This window comes from Melanotaenia boesemani, chromosome 14 (assembly GCF_017639745.1).
Source record: "Melanotaenia boesemani isolate fMelBoe1 chromosome 14, fMelBoe1.pri, whole genome shotgun sequence".
In the NCBI taxonomy this organism is placed as follows: Eukaryota; Metazoa; Chordata; class Actinopteri; order Atheriniformes; family Melanotaeniidae; genus Melanotaenia; species Melanotaenia boesemani.
Window position 1 is genome coordinate 10,015,011 of NC_055695.1, and position 24,285 is coordinate 10,039,295.

Here is a 24,285-nt window from a genome sequence, read left to right on the forward strand (position 1 = left end):
ACTGTTTGAGCCTGGTCTATTTCTCCCACATACAGTGCATCCAAATGGACACACCCACACAAACATACAACATTTCCCAGTGTCCACTGTTACAGAAGTCCCCCAAACCAGCAATCGATGTAAACTTACCCAAAAATATTTTGGGATCCCAACCAGATGTTCTTGGATCTGTCGACCCTTGACATGGGTTTAACAGCATTTACAAGGTCTAGCAAAAAAAAAAACAAAAAACGTTTTTGACGTCTTCATCAGAAGTTGTACCTGCATCTTTAACTGTTGGGAAGAGTCTTTAATCCCTCACTACAAGAAATCCACTACTTATATTAATCAATTTAAAGAAACCTTGAAGGGAAATGTCACCATTAACAGATCATCATTTTTATATATAATATGTCTTTAATCATGATAAACCATTGTTACACAGTACATCATCATCCTTACAGCTGTAATGATTTTGAATAATAAATTCTATATGTGATCATTTTGGCTGATTGCAACTGCATAGAGTTTGTCATGTTAGAGGAAATGTAAAGGAAATGCAGAGGAAATTTGAATTTTTTCTCATTTTAATTGCAACCCATCTTTAAATTATTATGGTCTTTTTATTCTTTTTTGCAGGGATCTGTATCAAACATCATCATTATTATTATTATTATTATTATTATTATTATTATTATTATTAGTGGCTGCTATTATCACCATCACTAACGACACAATGGGTAAAAAAGTTTGAAAATAATCTATTTGTAACTTAAACTTTAACACCTGCCAAAATACCTCCTGATGTCGTCCTTTTTTTCTTCTGCCGTTCTGACTGAAAGCAACCACCGGTAGCGCAGCGCTCAACAGAGTGACAGCAGTGGCAGCCAATCACATAGCAAGAAACACAATCTTGGAGCCAATCAAAACAGTGTAAATTGTTTATAAGGCGGGGTTTAAAGCAGAGCTGCTGCTGAGAGAGCGCAGTAACTCTCAGCTGTTCTGTGCCACAAAAAATGGTAGAGACAATCAAGGAGTTGCTTGATATTGGTATGGACATAATTAGGTTTCACTTGATTATTTTAAATAAATTTAAATGAAGTGAAGTTAATTTTGACATAATATCTCTAACTTCTTGTGAGTAGTATATGTGAATATATACAGTATCTCAGAGCTGAGTTCACCCTTCACATTTTTTCATGGGACAACACCATAGAAATGAAAGTTTGACATACAGAATATCAAAGTTTAGTTTTTATAGCTTGGTGTCCTGTATATATATATATATATATATATATATATATATATATATATATATATATATATATATTAATGAATGCTATCTGTTTGAACATGTTAAGACACATAACTAAATCAGTAAGGAAAACAAAAACCAAAAGTAGGGCAAAGGTAATTATAATTTTAAACATGCTTATAAAGGAGCAAGAAGCACGAGCTCACTCATGGTGACTTTAAAGTGCAGGGTGACAAAGGCTTGTTCAGGTTCTTTTAGTCATTTCTGGCAAAATTCCTAAAACGTGAGTCTAGACTTTTAAGACAAACGTTGCCTGGAAACGTTCACTTCCAACCTCAGTTGTTTCTGGTGAGTTTTCTTCATCAGATAAACACTTGCTCATCCTGATGACTGGATTCATTTCTGCATTGTCATTTTGATGTTGGCATCAGCTGTTTGGTATCTTCAGTGGTGTTTTTAAGGAGAAACAGCTTTAAGAAAATCTGCAAATGTAAGCATTGACTCACTGTTCCTATTTGTCAAGTTCTGTACTGGAAATTTATTATTATATAGACGGTGATGCATTTTAAACACATCATCAAATGGGCAATGAATTGGACTGCAGCCTCAAAAAAATCTTTTGAATGAATTAAATACTGAAGACTACTGGATGCTTCAAAAGAAGATATCAACACGATTGTATTAACCTTTTATTCCAGAACTGATCACACAAATATTCACATTTCTGTTGGCACAAACAGGCCTGCTTCACTTTTTATCTGCAGCATATCTTCATCTTTAAATGCTGAGATTGTCAACAACTCCTCAGGTTCAGGCAAATCCAGTCTGTCTGGGGACTCGGTTCTCATTTCAACACCACAGCATGTTGTTTTATATCTTAAATAGAAAACTTTTTTATGGACACATTAGGTTTGTTTAATAAGTTTTATCATCTAGATTGAGCTGCAGAACTCGCCCACCCAGACACTGGATCGCCGTCATTTCCTTTCCTTTCTTTATCTGAACTCATTTACTTTTAACTTCAGCTATTTACAGAGAACCATAACCATCAAACTGTCCTTTAACTGCACACTGCATTTACCTAGAATATGCTTATATACAATTACGGCATGTACAGATCAGCTGTGCAGTCACTTCTTTTAGCAGTTTATATTCTGGTTTGTGAAGCGAGCATCTTCAGCATGAACAAAACTTCAAATATTTAGTATATATTTTGGCAACAGATTGATAAAAACATGCTGTACGCAGCCGATATATTCTGAAGTATTTGAGCTTATGTACATTTCATCATGTCTACATGAGTGCATGACATTTTGGCGCTGCTGGCAGACTGGAGAAAAAAAATAAAGCCAGGTGAACTGTGATAAAGGCAAATCATATTTACAATATCCCACAAAATTACATTGTTAAATGAGTCTGCACAAATAGAACACAGTATGACAATAAAATACAAAAAGCAACAGATATGGCTTCATGTTTTGGATTTTAAAATAGCTGATGAACCTTTTTTACTTTTCAAACAAACATAAAATATATGAATATGTTCTTTAAAGCAAAGCTGACAAAAGACACAAAAAATACCCAAAACATGTAAAGAGCAGGAAACCGTTACCCTGCAGTGTTTCCAGAAATGCTTCTTCATTTGATTCTATTTTTTGGTAAAAACAAATTTAGTCAAAAATAAATATGAATGCTAATTATCGTTTCAAAGACACCCTGTTGTGTGCGTTTTTCTTCTTTTTTGGATTCTGTCTCTTTAGCTCAAGTGTTACAGTGAAACATTTCCTACATGTAACTCTCTGCTGATACTTCATCTTACTGTTCCTCTTAAGAGATACAAATAAATAGCTGGATTCAACATATTTTCAAAATTATAAAGCTATTTCACAATGGCTTCCTCTCAGTTCTCATCTGTACAACATTCACAAAAGTCAACAAAGACAGAATGAGTAGAACTTAAGGCAAAACAACCCAAAACATTTATACAGGAACAAGATGATATCAGGGAGACTTTGGACCAATGAGGTGGAGTGCTTCTGGATCTACTTGCAGCCGCAGCATCATCTACTTGGGAGGCAGCGGGTTGTCCAGGGTTGTTGGAGTTGCCAGCTCCTTGTAAAAGTTGTCAATCTGCTCCTTGTAAATCTTCAGCACCACTGGACGCTTCAGCTTCATCGTTGGACCTGTAGGACCAAGAAAAAGAAAAAAAAAGCGGCTGTAAAACTGTTGCTTTTCTCAAACAAACCAAACTACTGCAGTTAGTTTTTCATGGAGAAAACAGAATGCGACGTTAATCTGCCGCCTACAGTCTCCGAACTTGGGCTCAAAATTACTGCAAAGCTACTCAAACAAATAATTCCAAAATGCCAAAAGAAGCATATGCAGGATCACAACAAAGACTCAGGATTTGTCTTTTCTATTGTCTCTGTTTTAGTCTGATTGTTAAAGCTGCTGCTTTTTAAAGTGTTTGCACCATTAATTTATCACATGCCTTTGGTAACCATACGTAATATCTTAAGATTTTAACCAAGTCCAACTTGAGATTAATACACACACACAAGGCTCAGAAAGCTCTGTCTCAGCTGACTGACTGCAAATAGATAATGAGTAACACAGCAGGCAGCATAAGAGCACATCTCAATCAATTCATGCTATAGGGAAGCTTTTTAGTTCACAACACGATTCATTTTTTATTTTCTCTAAACAGCTGTAAAAATCCATGAAAATCAAACTGAACAAGGAGAAAAAGAAACATAAAGGACTCAAACATGAACTATGCAATGAGAACTTGAATTATTTCTACTACAAAGTCACATGCAAATAAAAAGAAAAACGTCTCACATTTCTATTCGCAGATGAGAGACTCTTTGTTATGTTTGCATAATGACAATAAAGATCTTGAATCGTGGATCTCCTCCTACATTCATGTCTCACTCACCCAGCTCTCCTCCACCAACAGAGAAGTCCCGATCCAGAATGAGCCACTTCTGAATGCGCTGGGCGTTGGAAGTTGCCTTCTCGTTGACCCGGTTGATTCCCTCCTGGATGGCAGTGTGGACCACACGGTCTCGCTCGCCTGCAATCTCAGAAACGCGTGTGGCGTTGCTGCCCAGATTCCTGCAGAGCTCCACAGATTCTGGCGTCAGCTCGTCCTCAGGGTCGCCCGTCTCTGGGTTCACTTGGCACTGCAGAGAGAAAAATGGGAAAGCTTTATTCGTAAAATTGCAAAACACAAGAACACAAGGATAACTTTAATACAAAAGTACAAGTCTTGCGAACTTGGCCTTGTTGTTTTCCTAAATGCCCAGCAGATGGCAGTATTGAGCTGTGAGAGGTCAACGCTTCCCTTTCTACTGCTGCTCTTTTTGAAGTGGGTCATGACATGACACACTGAGATTAGCTAGAATAAATAAAGACCTGAGATTTACAATGCTAAGAGCCTGTTTTGAAACGCTTCTATAATCTGCAGTCTTTATCTGATACTTGTCACTCTGCAGCAGCCAGCTACTTTCTATGTTATCTACAGGATTAAAGTTTAACTACGCAAGCACAGTCCTTCTGATGGCTACAGTGAGATGCTGCGAAAAACATCCATATCTGCTGAAGGGTTTCAGTTTTACCTTAATGGTAAGCAGCATGGAAAGAAACTTCCTCTTGTCTCCAATCAGCATGGCATTGCTAATCAGTGGTATGGCCTCTTTCACAGAATCCTCAATGGGGACGGGAGGGATGTTCTCACCACCTGCAGTGATGATGAGCTCTGCAGATAAACAGGTGAAACAACAAGATACCTTAGATAGTTCATAATAAACAAAACAGCTTAACAAGGTAAACAGTTACATATACATATAAGTAAAAAGAAAACTGATGTTTCTGTTATATCAGCTACAATTTCACCTGATTAGACATGATGAATACCTTTAATTCTTCCAGTAATGAAGAGGAATCCGTTCTCATCGTGTTTGCCCAGGTCACCAGAATGCAGCCAACCCTCTGCGTCCAGAGCTTCTTCAGTCTTGTCGGGCATGTTGAGGTAACCCATGAAGACGTGGCGACCCCAGAAGCAGATCTCACCATTTCCTTCTTCGTCGGGGTTGTGCAGCTTTGTTTTGCACCCTGGGATCTCTTTACCACAACTGTAAGATATGAATAAAAAAAAAAAAAAGATTTATATAACTCAGCACAAAGCATTTGTTTAAAACTGGTTTTAAGTTGGCAATGTAGAGAAATTCCACATTAGAAGAAAATAAAAGCACCTGGTGAGTTTGAAGGCCTCGGGCCCGGAGATGGTGTGAGGGCCAGTGCATTCACTCATGCCGTAGAGTTCATACAGAGGAATGTCAAGGCTGAGGAAGAACTCCAGGGTGTCTTTGGTAATGGGGGCAGCACCTGTGTAGCACTTGGTGCAGCGGTCCAAGCCCAGGGCCTTGCGCACCTTTTTGAACACAAGCTTCTTTGCTATGTGATAGCTGAACGGAGAGCGGCCGGCTGCTGCGTTTCTGAAAGGGGACAAAATTGAAAGTGCTTGTATGAGACAGCATATCAAGCGGATATTGGGTTGCAAAGTCCATTATGTCAAATTCAAATGTCTGGATACTGCGAAATAAAGAAATAAATTCCAGCTAAATTACAATAACTGCAGTGGTTTCACATACTGTAAGTGGAGGATAAAAAATAAAGTGTCATTAAAGAGACTAAACCAAAAGCACCAAAACAGGAACTCTACAACTCCTGAAGAAATTATTAAACTAAACTAAATGTAGTTGTAATAACATAACAGGTACATACTGGTTCATCTTGGTCAGGTTAGTCTGTAGACCGACATCTTTGGCCCAAGCCGCCACTTTCCTGCGCACAGTTGAAGACTTTGCTCCAACAGATTTCATCTTCTCTTGCATCTTCTCCCAGACGCGTGGGACGCCCATGAAGGCTGTGGGACGCACTTCCTTCAAAGTATTTACCAGCGAACCCTGACAAAACACATTGAAATGCTGCGTTTATTATTTTTTAAACAGAAACTCTCACATGGAATTCAATTTTAGGCTTCTTCTACCACAAATATCCTGCAGAGAATACACTGTAAAAAGACACAAAGAGGCCTTCTTTTTGTGCAAAAAATCACGTTTCCCTCTGGACATCCCTTCATCTGCTTCTGGAAGACTTCTTAGAATCTGCTGTGCTTAACTAAATTACACATTAGACTGTATTAATTAATGTGTCTGGGTGGTTATTAAATAAAAAGACATCTAAAAAGTGAATCAACCCCTGAAAGGAAGCAGCTTATTACACCACAGATTAGGTGGCACTTTATGGAGGACACACGTGATGTTTGAAGGTTTTGAGAAGTTTTCATTACAGGCTGATTTCTCACAGTCTACAAGACCTGTTCCTCCTGTTTTATAACAACTCTTAACTATAGATATGCATCTTCATTGGCATCCCAACCATGAATGTGCTTAGTATTTAAAATATTTTTAGATATGTCTTTTTTTTCTGTCTTCAATAAAAGACTGCTTGAATTAAATCATCTAGTAAGCCTGAGCTGATGATTTGGTCAAACATATCAGTATGGAGCAGATCCCCCGTCATCCATCGTTTGTTTACTCTTGAGTTCCCAGCAACTATCTTCAGTGAGTCCTTGGTCTGACAAGAGTCTAATAAATTACTCCATCAGTCCACACAATGATGTTTTACACATATTTCTCCACCGTATCTTCATTTTGGGTGTTCATGCGTTTGTATCCTCTACAGATCATATAAATGCAGCCGTTGAGTCTCACCTTCAGGGCGTCTGGTTGTGCGAAATGAGTCACCCCTCCACCCCTCATGGTGACCCAGATGTCGACCATCTGAGCTGCGATGTGGCTCAGCGGTAGGTAGCTGACCACCAACTCCTGAGCCACATTGGCGTCCGTGAGATGCACATGTTTGCCAGTGGAGAGAGCAGTCCAAGTTATCTACGCAGAGAGATGAGAGTAGAGTATTTATGACCTGTTTGAACTGTTTTCTGTTTCAGAGGTCATACAGTGCTGCTTTATATCTTTACAGATTAATTTTACTGTGAATAAACTTATCAGCTGCGAAATGTAACTGACCCAGACAGTTGGGTGCCAAGAAGCACCAATAATGTAACCCCTAACCCTAAAGCAATGTTGAATTGAGGAATAAAGCAAAGAAAAGGTATAGCATAACATAAAATAGAAATATTCTGAGTAAAAAAGCTGAGGTATTTCCAGAGTCAAAGGTTTAACAGGATTACAGGTTGTTATTTGTCAGTGTTGACTATAAAGTGGAACTTTAACCACTGACACAGAACAGTCATTTTAATTCTTTCAGATGTTGCTGCTGATTCATGCCTAGAAATCTGCTTAACAAGCATAGTAACATGGCGTACATCTGCTCCTCCTCTTTCAAAACACGTTCTACTGTCGGTGTCAGGCTGCAAACATGTGACAGCTCAGGATTAAAAAACACACATGGATTTAATAACCTACGTTATCATGGCTCAGCATGACTCCTTTGGGCTGCCCTGTGGTTCCTGAGGTGTAGATGAGTGTGCAGCATTGATTGGGCTTCTGGCTGGAGATGATTGCATCCAGAGGCGCGTCAGGCTCGTCACGTCCGAGCTCCATGAACTCTTCCCACTGTAGCACACAAAGAAAACCACTTAGACGAAGGTTCTTGCGCTTAGCGAACCGTTCTTTGCTTCTTGTAGATGAAGCATGGGCTTACTGTGTACAGGTTTGGTCTCTTCTCTTTTAGTGCATCTTTATACTGAATAATGGCTTTCAGGTGAGGCAGCTTGTCTTCAATCTGGAAACAGAAAAGAATCAAATATGATTATTAATACAAAACTGCAGAACATTTGTCTTATTCATATTCACAGATATTTAGTGGCTTTTCTCGGTTTATCAGTTAAAATGAATCACTATCGTCTCACCTGAAGGATTTTCTGCAGCTGTTTGTGGTTCTCCACAACAATGACATTAGCTTTACTGTTTTCTGCTACATACTGGCATGCCTCAGGAGAGTTGGTGGTGTAGATCCCCACAGCAAACCCTCTGCAAGAGATGAAGGAGAATCAAAGTAAGCAGACGTTTAGTCAGCAGCCAGGGACAGTTTCTCTTTCACTCTTCCACGTGATATAGTGCAACATAGATTGTGATTAAACTCTTATGTTACTCTGACAGAATTTAAATAAAAAGATTATGAGATTATTATACATTATATCCCAAACACTTGGATTTAGGGAATGTTTTTACATGGTTAAACTCAGTTTGATATGAGTGCTGATGGATTACCTGGATTTTTCATTTCATCATTTATCTGCAGAAAGTGCTTTAAAAGTAAAGACACCTAAAACCGAAACACATATCTGGACAAATGTCTTAAATATCTTAGATGAGAAGTCAGTAAGAAAACAAATCTTTTGGTTTAGTTATCTTGTTTTAGCTTGTTTAAAAGTACACATCAAGTATAAACTATATTAAGCTGGAATTAAATAAGAATATAGTTAAATTTGGAATTACATAAAAACAGACTGAGACATAAATTTACTGGTTTTATTTCATAAGTTGCTTTATGACCGATCCTTAGTTTGGCATTAATTTCCAGTAACCACGGCCAATCACATGAGGGAGATAAAAGATTTTCTTTTTTTTAGATTTATAATTTAAAAAAAATGTAATAATAAAATTCAGCAATAACCAAATTAATTAAATTCATTAAGATCAGAGATGACGAGGACTGTATTAAGTATTTATTTCCACACCACATTTTTTGTCATAAGCTACCAAACAGTGAACTCCAACAATAACATTAACCACACATTACACAAGAAAGACCTAAGAATGGAGCAGAAGCTGAAAAGGCTTGGATGTTTTAATTAATGTGTATATATTTTTTTAATTATTTAATATTATTGTAAAGATAAATTTTGATCTAACAGTTTGTGCAAATAAATTAATGAGTCACACATACAAACATGCAACCTTCCATCCTATAGATGTGTAAAACTTTTAAAAATAATGCTCTGTAAAAATAACATGTTGCCATGACAAGAAGGCAAAACACTAATAAATCATTCTTATATCATTTCATTCAGATGACATCAAAGCAAGCAGTCAAAGCTGTGTTTTAAGTCCTCTCCAGCATGTAGGAGAGAGGATCCAGGCAAGTCCTTAAAACCATTGTTACCAATCTTTAACCAATCCCTGCTGACATTTCTCCATGTAAAACTAAAAAGCTGAATCATCTTTACTGCCACATCTATGGTGAGAGTGGGGACATAGAAACTATCTCATCAGACATCACTGTTTCATGACAATGTCTCTACTAGAGTCTGATTCTTCTCAGCTTTTTTTCCTCCTTTGCTTCGGAGAGGTCTGTGTGTGTGTGTCTCTCAACGTGAGCCCATACGGAGTTTATTGAACAGGAAATGTGATGCGGTTCACTACAAGTGGTTTGGCAGGTTCATGTGTCTTTTGTTATGCATCAGCACATAGCAAACAGAAGGTGTGGGACTCTGAATCCACATCCAGCATCAATATGTGTCCTGAAGCTCCATGAAGTGTACTGTATGTCTTTGAACACAGGTGAAGCGTGCTGTGTTGATCTTCAGTGTGACCAGACATACTCACGTTACAAAGCTTTGGGAACTTCAGTGAATAGTAAATGTCACCATAATCACGCCTTAAATTTAAAATATATAATTTAATATTTAATTTAATTAAATTTAAAACACCCAAATTTCCCTGAGGGCTCTCCGAAGGGATTAATAAAGTATTTCTATTTCTATTCTATAAACACAGAGCATGAAAATGCCTCAGTCACAGAGCAGATGTGTGGTGATGTAAGCAGCTCAGTTAACCAATCAATGTGTAAAATGTTTATTTTGCTCGAGGGTTTGGGGTTCTCAGAAGCAGTTGAGCTCCTGCTTCCTTTGAGCCTGTTGAATAACACAGAGTTTGGTGTATGTTGAGCTGGTAAGCTCATACTGGTATGTATTCACAGAGATAAAGAGGCTTTGCTCTTATGTGATCTATACACAGTTGATCAGCTGTGAACAGAAGACTTTAAAACTTTTGCTTTTATAGAAAAACCAAGATTCAAATACAAATAATTAATCAATAAGTATACATTACCAAAACTTCAAAACTGTTACCAATAGGTAAAAAAAAAAAGTATGTTCTGGTTGATGTCAGCATCAGACTTATTTCTAATGCATCCATTTGCAAGCAACATCTCACTGTTGTAGTTGTTTAGGTCAGTGATCAGATTAAGTGTTGCACCCGCAGGGCTTAAAGTTGTTCTGTCCTAATAATTCAAGAGTCTGTGAGATAATTATTGGAGAGGAACAAGGTTTTTTGGTTTTTAAACTCATGTTAGAGGGTGGGGACAGAAATAAGTGTCCGAAGGAGCTGATTTCAACCAATAATGGGCTTGATGGGTAATTTTAAAGTTATTATCAGTTTCTGAGAAAGAGTAGAAGTATGAAGTAGCTAAAAAAAAACTAAAAAGTTGTTGAGTTAATGCACTCAGTCGCTTTCCAACATTGCAGTGCGTCAGCGTCTTGCATAGCACACTGCTGTAATCACTCATTCAATCTAGAAAGACGTCCACAAGCTAAAAAGCTACGTGCAAAACTGGATGACACCAAAGGTTTTGTTCTGGCATCCTCCTATTTCAGGTCTTTGAGTGCGTCACTGAGCAATGGAGCACATGGACGTGCACACTGACTGACACAACCTGTCATGAACACATCTTGAACATTGCACAACCAAACCCTCAGTGAGAGAACACTGAATGCTTCATTGACCGTCAGGTGTTAAAAATTAAACTTAAATAAAAACACTCACCCTGCCAAAATAGCTCCAATGTCAGCGATAAACCACTCCGCAGAATTAAAGCCCAGGATGCCCACACCGTGGTAGCGCTGCAAACCAAGCTGCAGAAAGATAAACGCACATTTAGCCATTGATTAAAATACAGTATTGTTAGAAACTCAAAATTATTTCAGGGATAATTAATAACAGTCCTAGCAGAACCTGATGGACACAGTTTATAGTTTGGCCGGGAATATTCTAATACCATGTAGTCGTTATTTCTTCATTTATAAAACATTTTCTTGTGGGATTTTTGTATTTGATTGACAGAGTCAAGTTAATCTCTGACACAAATTTTTTAAATTTTTGTGTGTTGGCAGCAGTTACCATGGCAGCAGTTAATATGGAAGTGCACACTACAGTAAAAGGTGTTAGTTTGCATTATGGCAAACTAACACCTTTATTAAAATCAGCGAGCTTTCAAAGACCTTTGTTGAGCCTTTTAATAGAATGATTATATTATAGCACAAGAGTGAGCTGATGATACAAGTATAACTCTTCTGCTAAGTGAAGTCTGGTTTTAAAAAAAATAAAACATGTAAGCTTTGCATCGCATGGCACAAAACGAAAAGTGTCTAGTTTTTGAATCTACACAAGTGGTGATAACAGAGTGGGGTTAGCTTGCGTGTATATGCACAGAGAGATATATGAAAGTACGTCTCTGTATGCCGGTGCACGAGTCGGAACGAGTCCCCTGCTGACTAACTCTGCCGAGTTTCACAACAAACAATAACGAGCTGTGTCCTGTACAAACAGCTGAAGCCTGTCCTGAGCTGCATCTGTCTGGCTTACGTTTCAGCTCTTTTGTGCTAAGCTGCATGTTGTCTTGACCAACTTGGCATTAAATCAAATGTACACAAGCCTGTAAACAATAATAACAAAAATTTGCTTTTTGAACCGCAGAAATCTGCTGTCAATAAAAAATCAGAGAAACTTTTAGTGAAGCCACTGTGTTTTCCTTATGTGAATGATTCTATTCAGCTGTCCCGCTGTGGCTTTACTACATCTGGAAAAATACACTTAAACTGCTTTCTGACTTGGACTCCCTTTCATTAAACTGAGGTCGAAAGGTCAGCCTCATGGCGGATTGAACCATGGCCTGGTTATTTTTATTAAAAAAAGACTCAACAGCAGACTAATCATGTCAGCATGGAGTATGATTTAAAAACTACAGCACACTCTTCAAACCAGTATGAACTGTTATTGCAACGAGATGCTGCAGTAAAAACAACCCATGTTGCTGATTGTTGCATTAAGGTGTCAAGAGCCAGAGTATTTACAAACCTCAACAGCATCAACAGATCGTCTATAATCACCAAAGTTAACAAGCCAAAACTCAACAAGCTAATTAATCCCCAACACTTTATTAAAGTTATGAAAGCGTTAAATTTTAGGAGAACTAAAACCTCTTTCTTTCATTTCTTGTGTGTACAATCTGCTTGTATGTACTTGCTCTTTGAAAAGGGTTTTACATTTCACACACACATTTAAATATAACTTGAACCATTTTCATAACTACGTAATCTCGGGTCAATGTTGATTTCATGAATTGTTTTGTCTTTATAATTGTGCAAAATGGTCATTAAGATTTCCCCAAGGCTGAATGTGTCTTGTTTTTCCAAAGACCTTCAGTTTATAGCAATATAAAAACACCAGGAAGCAGCTCGCACACTGAGAAGATTCCAAGGTTTTTGGATATCACATTGGTAAAAAGTCAAGAGAATGGAAAGAAAACAGGGTGAACTGGGCAAGTTAAACTGTAAAGAGGTTGAATAAAAACAACAAAAAAAAAAAGAAACCTAAGGGAAGCTACCTTTAAGAAGCTCTTGGCGGCAGTGCGGCAGGCCTGGTAATAATCTTTGTAGTTGAGTTTTTTTTGCTGCTCGCCCTCTTTCCAACTCAAAGCGGTGTAGTCACCAAAGCGCTTCACGGTTGAGGCAAACATCTCGTTAACAGTCAAAGGGGTCTCAGCAGCCACACCGGAGTCGCCAATCCTGAGTTTCACCTCTGCATCGCGCTGTGATGTCCACAGACCTGGCTCTGTTGCCACCGACAACGACAGGGAGTCTGGACGCTGGGAATTCACTGAAAAGTAATATTAAGAGAAACAATCAAGAGGCTTGATAAATAAAATAAATAAAAAGCTTTAGGAGCAATTATTTTCTCTCATGCTCTTTCCAAGAAAATGAACTCAGAACAGCAATCACTGCTACGATCGCTTGTTTCTCGAATCGCAGCCTGAGCTACAGAAATACACCCTACTTGCTACATTCCATAAACCATCCGGCACTTAAAAGCTATAAACAAGCTTCAGGCACTGAGAGTAAAAGGACTGAAAACACTCTAAGCCCATGGCAAGACAGCTGGGATAGCAAGATATTACTTCAGAATAGCTACACGTAGTTTTCATAAAAATAAATAAACCCAAGATTATTTATTCGTGGTTACATTAACTCTGTGGGCTTTCAATTGGTTTTTGGCTGAAAGTTTCTGACATGACAAGTTTAATGTGCCACATTAAACTCATATCGTGTTTTAGTTGCAAACTTCTTAACCAATTTTTCATGCTAATTTTTTTCAAAATGCGAATAAATGAAAAGATTGAGTATTATTATTAGAGGGGTAAAATTTCACTTTTTGTTTAGACATTAAAATAGTTTTAACATTAATAGTAGTAACAATAAAAAAAACATGACGCCAGCAAATAACATTAAATTTAAGGTTTAGCGACCTACATTTTTAAAACCCTGATATATATATATGAAGCAACGATTTATAACAAATGTTGGTTTAATGTTTCCTACTGAGATTTATCAGATTTATCAGTTTTATTTTGTGCATGAACTTAAGTCACTAGTGAGACATCAGGAAAGCATCAGATTTAACAAAAAGTTAAACAGCTAACTAAAACTTCAACTCAAGCCTCTATCAGCATTTACAGACCAACATGCTGGTTCAGCAATAAATAATTAGCAACATTTTAGGTTCAGTTTCCTCTGTTGATACCTAAATATAAAATATTATAATTTTAAGAAAAAATTACCTTATGTGCAATATTTCCACTTATCTCACCAACATCCCTCTCAGATTTTTTTTTACCTACTGTTGCACCATTTAAACAGCAAAACGCTTATAAGCAGGTTAGGTGCACAACCCAAGCAATGAACACAAAAACAGAAAATATTTTAAGAATTACTGGTAGGGACTACTTTTTCCAGGATGAGATTTTACAGTAAGAAACAGATGGGTTGTTGGCCCTACCTCCAGCAGGATGTTCTGAATATAAAGAGGTGTCACATGGCGGATTTATGACTAAATGGCACAGCTGGTTATCAGCAGGATGGCCAATGCTTTTCTAAAGGAAAAATATGCCAGCACAAAATATGTTCCTAGAAATTTGAATTGAATATTTCTCACAGTAATTCAGTCTTTAAAAAGGGAAAAACACTTTCAGTGAATGTTTTAGTTCCATTAAATACATTTTGAGTTATTGTGCAAGACTTTTCATTCTGTTAAATAAAAAGATGTAGTACTTTCCTACTAAAAACAGGAAAGAGTGTCAAAGTTGAGTTTAAAAGAAAGGGGAAGTTCTGCCAAAGAATGTGGATTCTGCTTCCTCTGGAAAAAGGTTTAGTCCCAAACGCTGACTTCAGCAAAAAGAACGAGCAGCGTAATGACAACCAACACTTGAACACAGCATAATGGTACATTTGCACATTAATTATTGTTGTTCAAATGCAGCAACTCCACCCTCACAAATGCTGCTGTTTAAGGAGGAACCAAGCCAGACCAAGCATGCTGTGCCTTTCCTTCAGCCCTCACCATGTTGTGTGTTTGAGTTCTGTTCAGCCAGGGGCTCTGTAGCCTTGGTGCTGCTGGTAACTGCAAACTCATCTTCCCTTTCCCCAGTGCACTCTTCCTCTGAAGACTCACTAAAGAACAGGGAGGAGACAAACATGTAAATACACGAATGGGTACATTCCCAAAAGGGACAAATCTGCATTTAACAGGAAATTCGGGGGTTGGAAAGGTGATCCTGTAATGAGTCATGAGGGAAAAGTAGTAGCCCTCATCATCATGACAGCACATGATGTAGACTCATCTCCCCTGCAGGTCTTCTAAACAGTACAACAGTATGAGAATAATATCAAGGTGACTTATAAACTCAAAGTCAAATGGTACTGGACTAAAGACAGAACTTTGTTGCTGTTGAGTCAACAATATCACACAACCATATCTAACACAAGGACAGTGTTTTCCAACCTCTTTCCTTTTTGTTTTTTAAAAAGAATAATAATAAAAAAAAAGTTGTCACCAAAAGTTCAAAGGGAATCATTTCAAGAAGCCTAATGAGAGGAAACCGTCCAATATCCTGTGCAGCGTGTTTGAGATGACGTACTTTGCTGTGTCCACAGTGCCCTCATCGAAGGAAGCAGCACTGTGTCCTGTACCACATGATGAGTTCAGGAAGCCGCCGGTCTGAGGAGGTTCCATCACCACGGCCTCAGACATCGAGGTGGGTTCACACGCTGTCACTGAAAGAAAGGACCACCACAGCATGTTAAAACTATTACACATGATGACAGGCACTCTTATCACAAGTATTGGCTCATTTGGTAAGAGGAGTTAAAAAATGCATTTAAAAAGTCTCACATAGATACATTTCTAATTTTCCATCTTGGAAATTTTTGATAAACATTTGGATTTGAGGACAGTAAAAGAAATATTTCCGTACTGATCTGCATGCATTATTATTATCTGACAAAAACAAAATGAAAAAGAAAGGAAAAGTCTTCTCTTCTAATTGCTACACAGCTAAATCACCAACACTTTGGTGTCACATCAGCTGCGTGTTAACATAAAAAAACTAACATCTTAGTGTTGGTGGCACAGGGTCACATAGCATATCCCAGTAGTTGTAGTCAGGGTCATGTTCACACAATCGACCTGGTTCTGGCTTATGTTCAGGCTTTGAAGTAAAATTGGTTATTTAAAAATATACAAGATATTTATCATAATGTGGTGACAGAACTGAATGAATAAAGTAAATGATGCCCTGTGTTGTGTAGAAACAAATAAAAAGCGGGAATTAGACGGATATTTACGCTGTTAAAAATAGTCTCTGTGCTGTTCTGTTGATAACATTTTTATAGCAAAAGTGTGAGGAGCATAGCAGAAAAGTCATGGAGATAACACTGTTTGTCCACAAATAATGACCTACCTTTCATTGTAGTGTTTGGTCAACAAGACCTTTTAAAATATGACAAAAGCCACACTGATAAATTAACTCAATTCTACAACACAAAGCTGAAAGATGGTATGCAGAAAAGTGGATGATTGACTGAGAAAGATTGATTTTAATCTGATCAGAGATTATCTAAAGTATGTAAGATGGTATAGTGGTAATTTAGAAGGGTTTCTGGTGCAGTCCTTATTTTTTGCTTTTACCTCATTACAGAAATGCACATCTAACACTCACACCCCTGATTCTCATTCAAGCCACTGTCATTGCTTGGCTGCGACCCCACCTTTTTTGCAGATCACAGGTTCGACCTGTTTATTTAAGGGGACTGACAACACATACCAGCAGCTTCGTCTGCCTGTTGTGGACGCAGCCTATCATAGCTCATCTGTCATGAACAATTAAGCTTCGGTAAGTGGAAAGAAGCAGGCTCCAGAGAGGTCAGAGAGCAGGAACAAAAATATTTTTCAGCATGCTTCAGTGTTTGACGTAACTCTTCCAAACAAACCCTCCAATGTGTAATTATAAAAACAGATTAAATGGAATATTTCATACACACCATCATCCAAACAGGTGCTAAAACACATTCACAACATTATGAACTCAGAGGCCTTTACCTGTAATATTACTGCTACTGAAAGTTCACTTTTATCATGTGGGGACCGGCTAACCGTGAGGAGGCTTACAAATACAAATAAGGCCAGAGATTCTGCAGGGATGCAGTCGTGCGTGGCTGAAAGTGGGGGTCAGGCATGTGGGGGAAGATCTGGGGCAGATGTACAAAAAAAAATCCCCCTCCTTTTATTTCTTTAGTGTCTGTCTTTGTTATGGTCTTGGGGTGGAAAGGAGGTGGGGCAGTTTCAAGAAACGGTTTAGTCATTTGTAAAACGTTTGTTATTAATGTGAAGTGTCTGGTGTAAATATAGTTTTCAAAATCAGACTTGGAAAAAGCCACATAGCAGTTTTTTTTTATTAAACTTCCTCCTTTTAGATACTGCAACCATTTCAGATTATGAACTATCATCATATGAGCCGGTGACATTAACATTGCATCTAAATGTTAAGATATATGCCTCTTATCTAGCCCTGCAGAGATAGCCCCCTAGTTCTTGTCTGGTGTTGAAAAATGCCTTAGCCTTAACCCCAAAGTTACCTAAAGATTAAATCCCCTGCCGGCTGTGGTGAATTAAACACTTTCAGTTTTGTAGCACCAATCTCTTCTATAGCAGCACTTTCCTAATATCAACAGTGGGATATTAAGGGGTTTCCCATTTCACATAATTCCCTAAAACACCCAAAAGCAAAAACCAAATGATTATTTTCTGTGTAAATAAAGCTGTGATTACTTTGTCAGAGGAATGACCAAACAAGATATTACATTTGTGACACAAAGCTACAAATTTACTGATGGCTTGTTTTAGCTTTTTTCATCTCTTCAATTAATAAATGATCACATATTGTTAGAGTCCTGTTACATAGTATGAAAAATGCTAGGCTTATTATTAAATATCCTTACTGATTTACTGAATGAAGAAGTAAGTCACAAACTGAATAGGAAGCAGTGTTGCCATGTTTGCTCATCATAAAACGGCCAGTAACGTATTAAATAATGGATGGAGCATCACTGTGAGAACTTAGGCCATAACAGAACTGCTGCAGTCATACAGCCAGGAGAGGATTATGACTGGAGCAGAGCTGAGCATAGCAACAGCTGTTCCATTCAAAAAGGGGAAACGCAGCAACAGTTGGGAAGATAACAACACGCAAATCTCTTATGTTTCATCGCTGATTAACAGAAATAGTTTTACTTATTCAGAAAACAAATCTGGCTCTATCACAACTCTGTCCTCAAACTAAAATATGTCTGCTGAAACCCAACGAGGGACCCCCCCTGCATACACTAGCATCATGCCTGTAAACTTCACTTAGGTTAATCCCTTGTCAAATAACATAAAAACCCATCCCTCCCTACAGTTTCGTCTCTAAATCTTATGCGTTGTCTTTCTTTGTCCAATTTAATCCCCAAACCATTTGACTTCCTTGAAACCTACAATAGTGGCTCAAAACACAAGATATCCTGAATTTCTAGAAATCAATAGCATGCGTGATCTGAATTCTCAGCCTGCTGCTTCATACAGCAGCACGTCGCAAAGCAGTTTACACATGGGCGTAATCCTCAGCATCCGCATTGTATCATCATTTTATTCCCATTTGTAAATAGATTTAAGCAAGGAAAGATTTTGTCCAATTAGGGGATGCTTTACAAGGCATTAGCAAAATTGCATTGCCAAATTTACACGCATCTGTTTGGGTTACACCCATTCAGCAATGGATGAGGTTTGCTCATGTTGTCCAGAGGCAGCCAAGGCACACACACAACAATCACTTTTCATTAACAGATTTAATACTTAGGTTCTCGTAGCTGCAACTAAAATTGGTTTTATTATTATTATTATTATAGTGAAAATAGTGTTAGACGACCAATAAGGCAGTAAAAGAGAAAACAGCTGAAAACCTGTAGACGTCATCTTAATTTATATTAAACGTGATAACAATACAAGGAATATACTAAAAAAAACAGTGGCTTTGTCTCATTACCACGCAGTTTCATACCAAAAATAATAGCTGGAATTCATGGTAGAACGACTTCCTCACACTTCCCTACACAATGGATTCAAGATTCAAGCTGGGCTGAAATACTCACATTGCATTGCTGGAAAATGGTTTGTTGTTCACGGGTTTAGACTGGAATCGTCTGCTTTTCCTGTCTCCTTTCAATAAATGATGTGGCTTCAGTTTACCGGGAAACACACACGCATATACTCCAACCTACCACTGTGTCTACAACCAGAGCTGCATATCATTCATTTTCAAACACCAGCCGGCTCTGTTCGGCCCTCCCCCCGAAGACCCCACCCAGACAGGCCTGCCAGCTTCCTCCAGTCACCCCGCCTATCTCGTTTCAAAGCACCCTGATTGGCTGAAACTGCTCACACCACAAGACCCATTTTCCACATAAGGCTATGCAAACCCAAATGAAGGAGGTAGGGGAAGCTGCTGTGAGGAAACACCCACATTTTCTCTTGACAGATGATGCTATGAAACTCTTGCCCATCCCCCAGCAGCCAGAAATGCTGCCTAACTCACATACACGTTGCAGATATGCCGGCTGGAGGTTACTATCGGATAAGTGTGTATGAAAAGGGCTGGGCTAGTGCAGCTGTGCTAGTTTGGCTTCATTATTTTACACTCAATTCTTCCTTCTGCTCAGTGCAAACACATCCTGTGACCTGCATTATCAAAACTATTATAAAAATGATCTTTCTTCTCATTCTTTCTTAAAATTGACAATATTGTAGTCACATTAAATTATATATTTGAATAGTGTTTTCTTTTTATCTGAACAACTAATGCCAAATATCCCTTGAATATCTCCCAAGATGATCTTCAGATGTTAATAAGAAACAAAAAACACATTCTCAATGATTATATTATGATTTACTTAGAAAGAGAAAGAATAAGGATACGTTCAATATATATCATTCTGCTTTCTATGTATTGTACACCACTATTTTCAGCTCTACTCCACAATCAGTGCCAAATATAGTCACTTTTGCTCTGCCACACTTATTTGAAACTTTTAGTTAGGTAGCCTGCTTTTAATTTTAAAAGCACAACATGACCTGTAATGAACTGGTACAATAGATAGAGATGTGCTTTTATTCTTGCTGGACTAATTTTAGAACTGTGAATGAAAATTGCTGTTAGCCTGTCTATACAGCCTAACAAGCCAGTCTTGAACTTCTAGTTTTAGTGAGTCACGGCCTGGTATGGCGCAAAAACAAAATACTTCAACAGAAAAAACAAATGCAGGAGGTGAAACAGAAAATAATTTGCCAGTCAAATTATGCTTACTTCTTTTTTTTTTTTTTTTACAACTACTGTACTTCTGTACAACTACTGGAAGTGAAAACAAATCAGGGAAATAACGACCTTTTATAAACTCCATATTAATGAATTTAGTTTCTATAACAAGCTGTGTAAAACTAAATGTGATATCATATCACCATTTCTATTCACGCTGTACACCTCAGACTTCCAGTACAACTCTGAGTTCTGTCATCTGCAGAAATACTCTGATGACTCAGCAGTTGTTGGGTGTATCAGTGATGGACAAGAAGCAGAGTACAGAGAACTGGTCGGTCAGTTTGTGAAATGGTGCGGTGACAATCATCTCATCTTGAATACCAAGAAAACAAAGGAGATGATTGTTGACTTCAGGAGGAACAAGAACACACATAGAAGTGTTTCCATCATGGGAGAGGAGGTGGAGGTGGTGGAGGAATACAAGTACCTTGGAGTTCAGCTGGACAACAGACTTGAGTGGAAAAGCAACACTGAGTACATTTACAAGAAAGGTCAGAGCAGACTCTACTTCTTAAGGAAGCTGAGATCTTTTAACGTCTGCACCAAAATGTTGCAAATGTTCTACAGGTCTGTTGTTGAAAGTGCAATCAGTTTTGCAGCAATCTGCTGGGGCAGCGGCATCAGAACCAGAGACTTGAAAAGAATTAACAAACTGATCAAGAAAGCCGGTTCTGTGCTTGGAGTAACTCTGGAGCCGCTGGAGTTGATCATCAAAAAAAGAATTCTGTACAAGCTGACGAAGATAATGGAAGATCCTTCACACCCTCTACACAACGCCGTGGCGAAACAACAGAGTGTGTTCAGTGGGAGGCTTGTTCAAGTCCGATGCAAGACAGAGAGATACAGAAGATCCTTCCTTCCAGCAGCTATCAGGCTGAAGAACAAAGCCCTTAATTAATTAATGTGATTGCTTTACTTTACTAAAAAAAAAAAAAAAAAAAAAAAAAAAAAAAATTAAAAAAAAAAAAAAATTTAATTTCCCTTTGGGATTAATAAAGTATTTTTCATTTCATTTCATTTCATTTCATTTTCCCTAAACTCCCCTCTGTAGCATCTGATCATTCAAGAGGTTGAGAATGCAGAAAACACACTTTCTTTTTCACTTCATGTAAGGAAAACATACAAAACTACACACACTTTACTAACACAAATCACAAAAGCTTAACTTATACATTTAATCCCACAAAAAAATACACAATTGAGCATCCCTATATATCTACTATACGTAATGTTATTCTATGCAATGTTTAAATAGCTTCCAATGAGCAGATGCTCACATCACTTCACATTTAGTGACATCACTGCTCTGTAGACAGACAATTTTTAACCAATCACCACACAAGATGAAAACACAGAGCCACCACACCACAGCATCATGTGACACCCATAAGCTGGCTGATTCAGAGTGCCCATTCGCAATGCACTGATAGGCAGCAAGATGTGTTTAATGCTGATGCAACCTACACTGAGGTTGTTGCCGGTCAGTAGAGTCCTCTCTCCCATCCTACAATCTGCTGTGGACACTGACTTTCATCATGTCTATCAAATCTGTTTTTCTAGTTTACCTAAACTGTAGATCACATTTATGTTTCCATCTTTCTGGTATGTTAATCTGGTAAATAATGAATAATAAGTAAACAACTATATTGTCACAAATAGACTTGATGCTAACAAGACAAGAAAAAAGAAGAAAAAAAAACAGAATGAAGAATGGAGTAGCATTCTGCTATATTCACCAAATCTACATCTTCCCTCAGGATTCTGCATGTTTATTTTAGTTTTAGGCCATTGCAATCAATCAATAACTTTCTATTGCTCTGATTAAATGCTTTGCTACAACAATTCAACATGTACTATATAGCACTTTTCATGTAGTGCTTGCACCAAAAAGACACCCTTGTGACACCCTCGCCCTGAAGTCTGTCTTGCTTTGTTTCCAGCACTTTTGCATATAAATGATGGAGCTATAGGAGCGGTAGAAGTGCATAAACCCTTCTTATAAAAATAAATGTACTGAACGGAAGCAAACATCTAAAGTTTTTATTAATACCTGCACTTTGACTGCTATCATGTGAGTCAACTACAGATGCAACAACCTGTACCATAATTGTCTTCTGATAGGCTAAAAGCTTTAGAGTATATAATTTGATAACGCATATTACCGTCAAAAGATGGTATAAAGTATATGTGTGTCTGTGTGTGTTTCAAAAACAGTCAGAGAGAAGAAAGTTGAAGGTGGAGAAGTAATCAGAGCCGAACAATACTGAAACCACAGTGGGTTGAAAATAGCCATTGACTACAAAAGTGCATGCTTTTATGTGTTAGAATGCTTTTCTTTCTTTCTTTGTATGTTCTTTTTGTGTGTGTGTGTGTGTTTTTTTTTACTCTTTGAACCTGCCTGGCTAGCAGATTTTGGGGTCTACCTGGGCATGGCTACTGCAGTCAAAATGATGTTACATTCTGTATTTAGTTTTTTCTACTGAGGGATGAAAGAAGATATGATCAGGATTGCATACTTAAGATTTATGTAATTTTCTAAATTTTAAATTCGTATTTAACTCTAAATACACCGTTGAAAATTGAAGACCACATTAGTAAAAAAAAAAAAAAAAAAAAACATGTGAGATGCTTTGACCTGACACAAATGTTTAGATTGTATTTATGAATTCGGCCATTAAAATATATTCTAGTTATTTTTACTACTAATCATTTTCAAGTTGAAACTCACCCTAACCCTTGTAAACTAACTGCATAAAGTTTACATACAAAACCTTGGGTTCCCAGAAGGCTTCATCTGAACTAAAACGCTAAAGCTTCTGGGAAGTGTAGTCTAACTATTAAAAAAACTTCTGTCAGTTTATCGCTTTACCTAGGGTAAAATGTCGAGTTGTTTGAAATGAACATATTGTACAATAAATTAGCAGAAAGGTTCAGAAGCGTGTTTATTAATTTCACGAGTTGATTTAAACAGCTGAGTTTAGAGCCAGGAAAAAAAAACGTTACAGTAGCATGTATGCTAGCAAGCAGTTAGCTACCTAGCTGTTGATGGGGCGGGATTTAATTTGTGGCGACTACATCCGTTTAGTTAACGATGGTTAAAGTGGGCATTCCTTTAATCGTTGTAAATACAATCCGTTTATAATTCAAGAGAAAGTCAGAACCTACCATACTGACTATCGGATACTCATAAAATGCGTTAGTGCTCACTATAACGGTTTAACTTATAAAAAATCTGCCGAACATTGTTCATAAACTCATTTAAACAAGATGAAGTGATAAATAAAGACCTTAGCATTACTTACCACCTGTCTCTTCTATCGTTGACTGCGACTGTGCTGACCTGCTACTCTTAAACACCTGTTGTTGGAGCAGCTGTCACTTATAGCACTACTATTCACCAACCACTACATTAACTGGTATGACCAATAATCCGTCAACAGCTCGTTCAGTCATTCTAAGGGATGCGTCACATGTTGTGGTTTGTCTACTTACAGGGAACCCCAATTTACCTTTGTGTAAAATAAGAAAAACTCACATTTGAGGAGCTGGAGTAATTTAACTACTGGAATCTTCACTAAAAAGTATATTATAAACAGATTACAAGAATGATATACTAGATGTATTTACTAATCAGTCAATTGTTGTTGTTTTATCAAAGGGAGGCACACATCATACAGTTGTACAATGAGACTTTAGGAAAGGCTAGTTAGCTTAAAATTAACCAAATACACAGTCAGAAAACAGGGAGTCCCTAATAAAAAAAAGGAGACATAACATTGCCCTTGATACCAAGACCATAGGTATCATGACTAGTCTCTACTGAATAGGATTTTCTTTTACTTTCTCTCTCTGTCTCTCTCTGTCTCTCTCTCTGTGTGTGTTTGTGTGTCTGTATGTGTGTGTGGGTGTGTGGGTGGGTGGGTGGGTGTGATGATAAAGTCATGGCCTTGCTATGTAAACTACCCTTAGATAATATACCGTTGTCTGGAAGCTGTAAA

The 24,285-nt window shown here is 37.7% G+C and overlaps 1 protein-coding gene across 2 annotated transcripts; it reads right to left on the reverse strand.

Annotated features, from left to right (window-relative positions):
* Window positions 1–2,107: 2,107 nt before the first annotated feature.
* Window positions 2,108–23,722, reverse strand: acsbg2 (acyl-CoA synthetase bubblegum family member 2). 2 transcript variants are annotated; one of them, XM_042006924.1, is made up of 15 exons: window positions 23,590–23,722; window positions 15,518–15,653; window positions 14,941–15,050; window positions 12,932–13,203; window positions 11,092–11,180; window positions 8,175–8,295; window positions 7,967–8,047; window positions 7,729–7,878; window positions 7,015–7,191; window positions 6,023–6,204; window positions 5,491–5,733; window positions 5,153–5,370; window positions 4,855–4,994; window positions 4,173–4,419; window positions 2,108–3,417 (listed from the first exon to the last, which is right to left on the reverse strand). In XM_042006924.1, the coding sequence occupies exons 2-15, from the start codon at window positions 15,628–15,630 to the stop codon at window positions 3,299–3,301; spliced, it is 2,262 nt and encodes a 753-aa protein (XP_041862858.1). In that variant the 5' UTR covers window positions 15,631–15,653; window positions 23,590–23,722; the 3' UTR covers window positions 2,108–3,298. The 2 variants fall into 2 exon arrangements, with proteins under 2 accessions (XP_041862858.1, XP_041862856.1); XM_042006922.1 differs by lacking the exon at window positions 23,590–23,722 and adding an exon at window positions 19,065–19,237.
* Between the last annotated feature and the right edge of the window lie 563 nt (window positions 23,723–24,285).

Bases quoted from the DNA above. Each gene is read 5' to 3' on its own strand.
- acsbg2 (XM_042006922.1), bottom strand. The intron at 15,051-15,517 runs GTACGTCATCTC...CCTGTTCTTTAG, and splicing joins GGCACTGTGGACACAGCAAA to TGAGTCTTCAGAGGAAGAGT. The intron at 8,296-11,091 runs GTGAGTGTTTTT...CATCTCTTGCAG, and splicing joins ATTGGAGCTATTTTGGCAGG to AGGGTTTGCTGTGGGGATCT.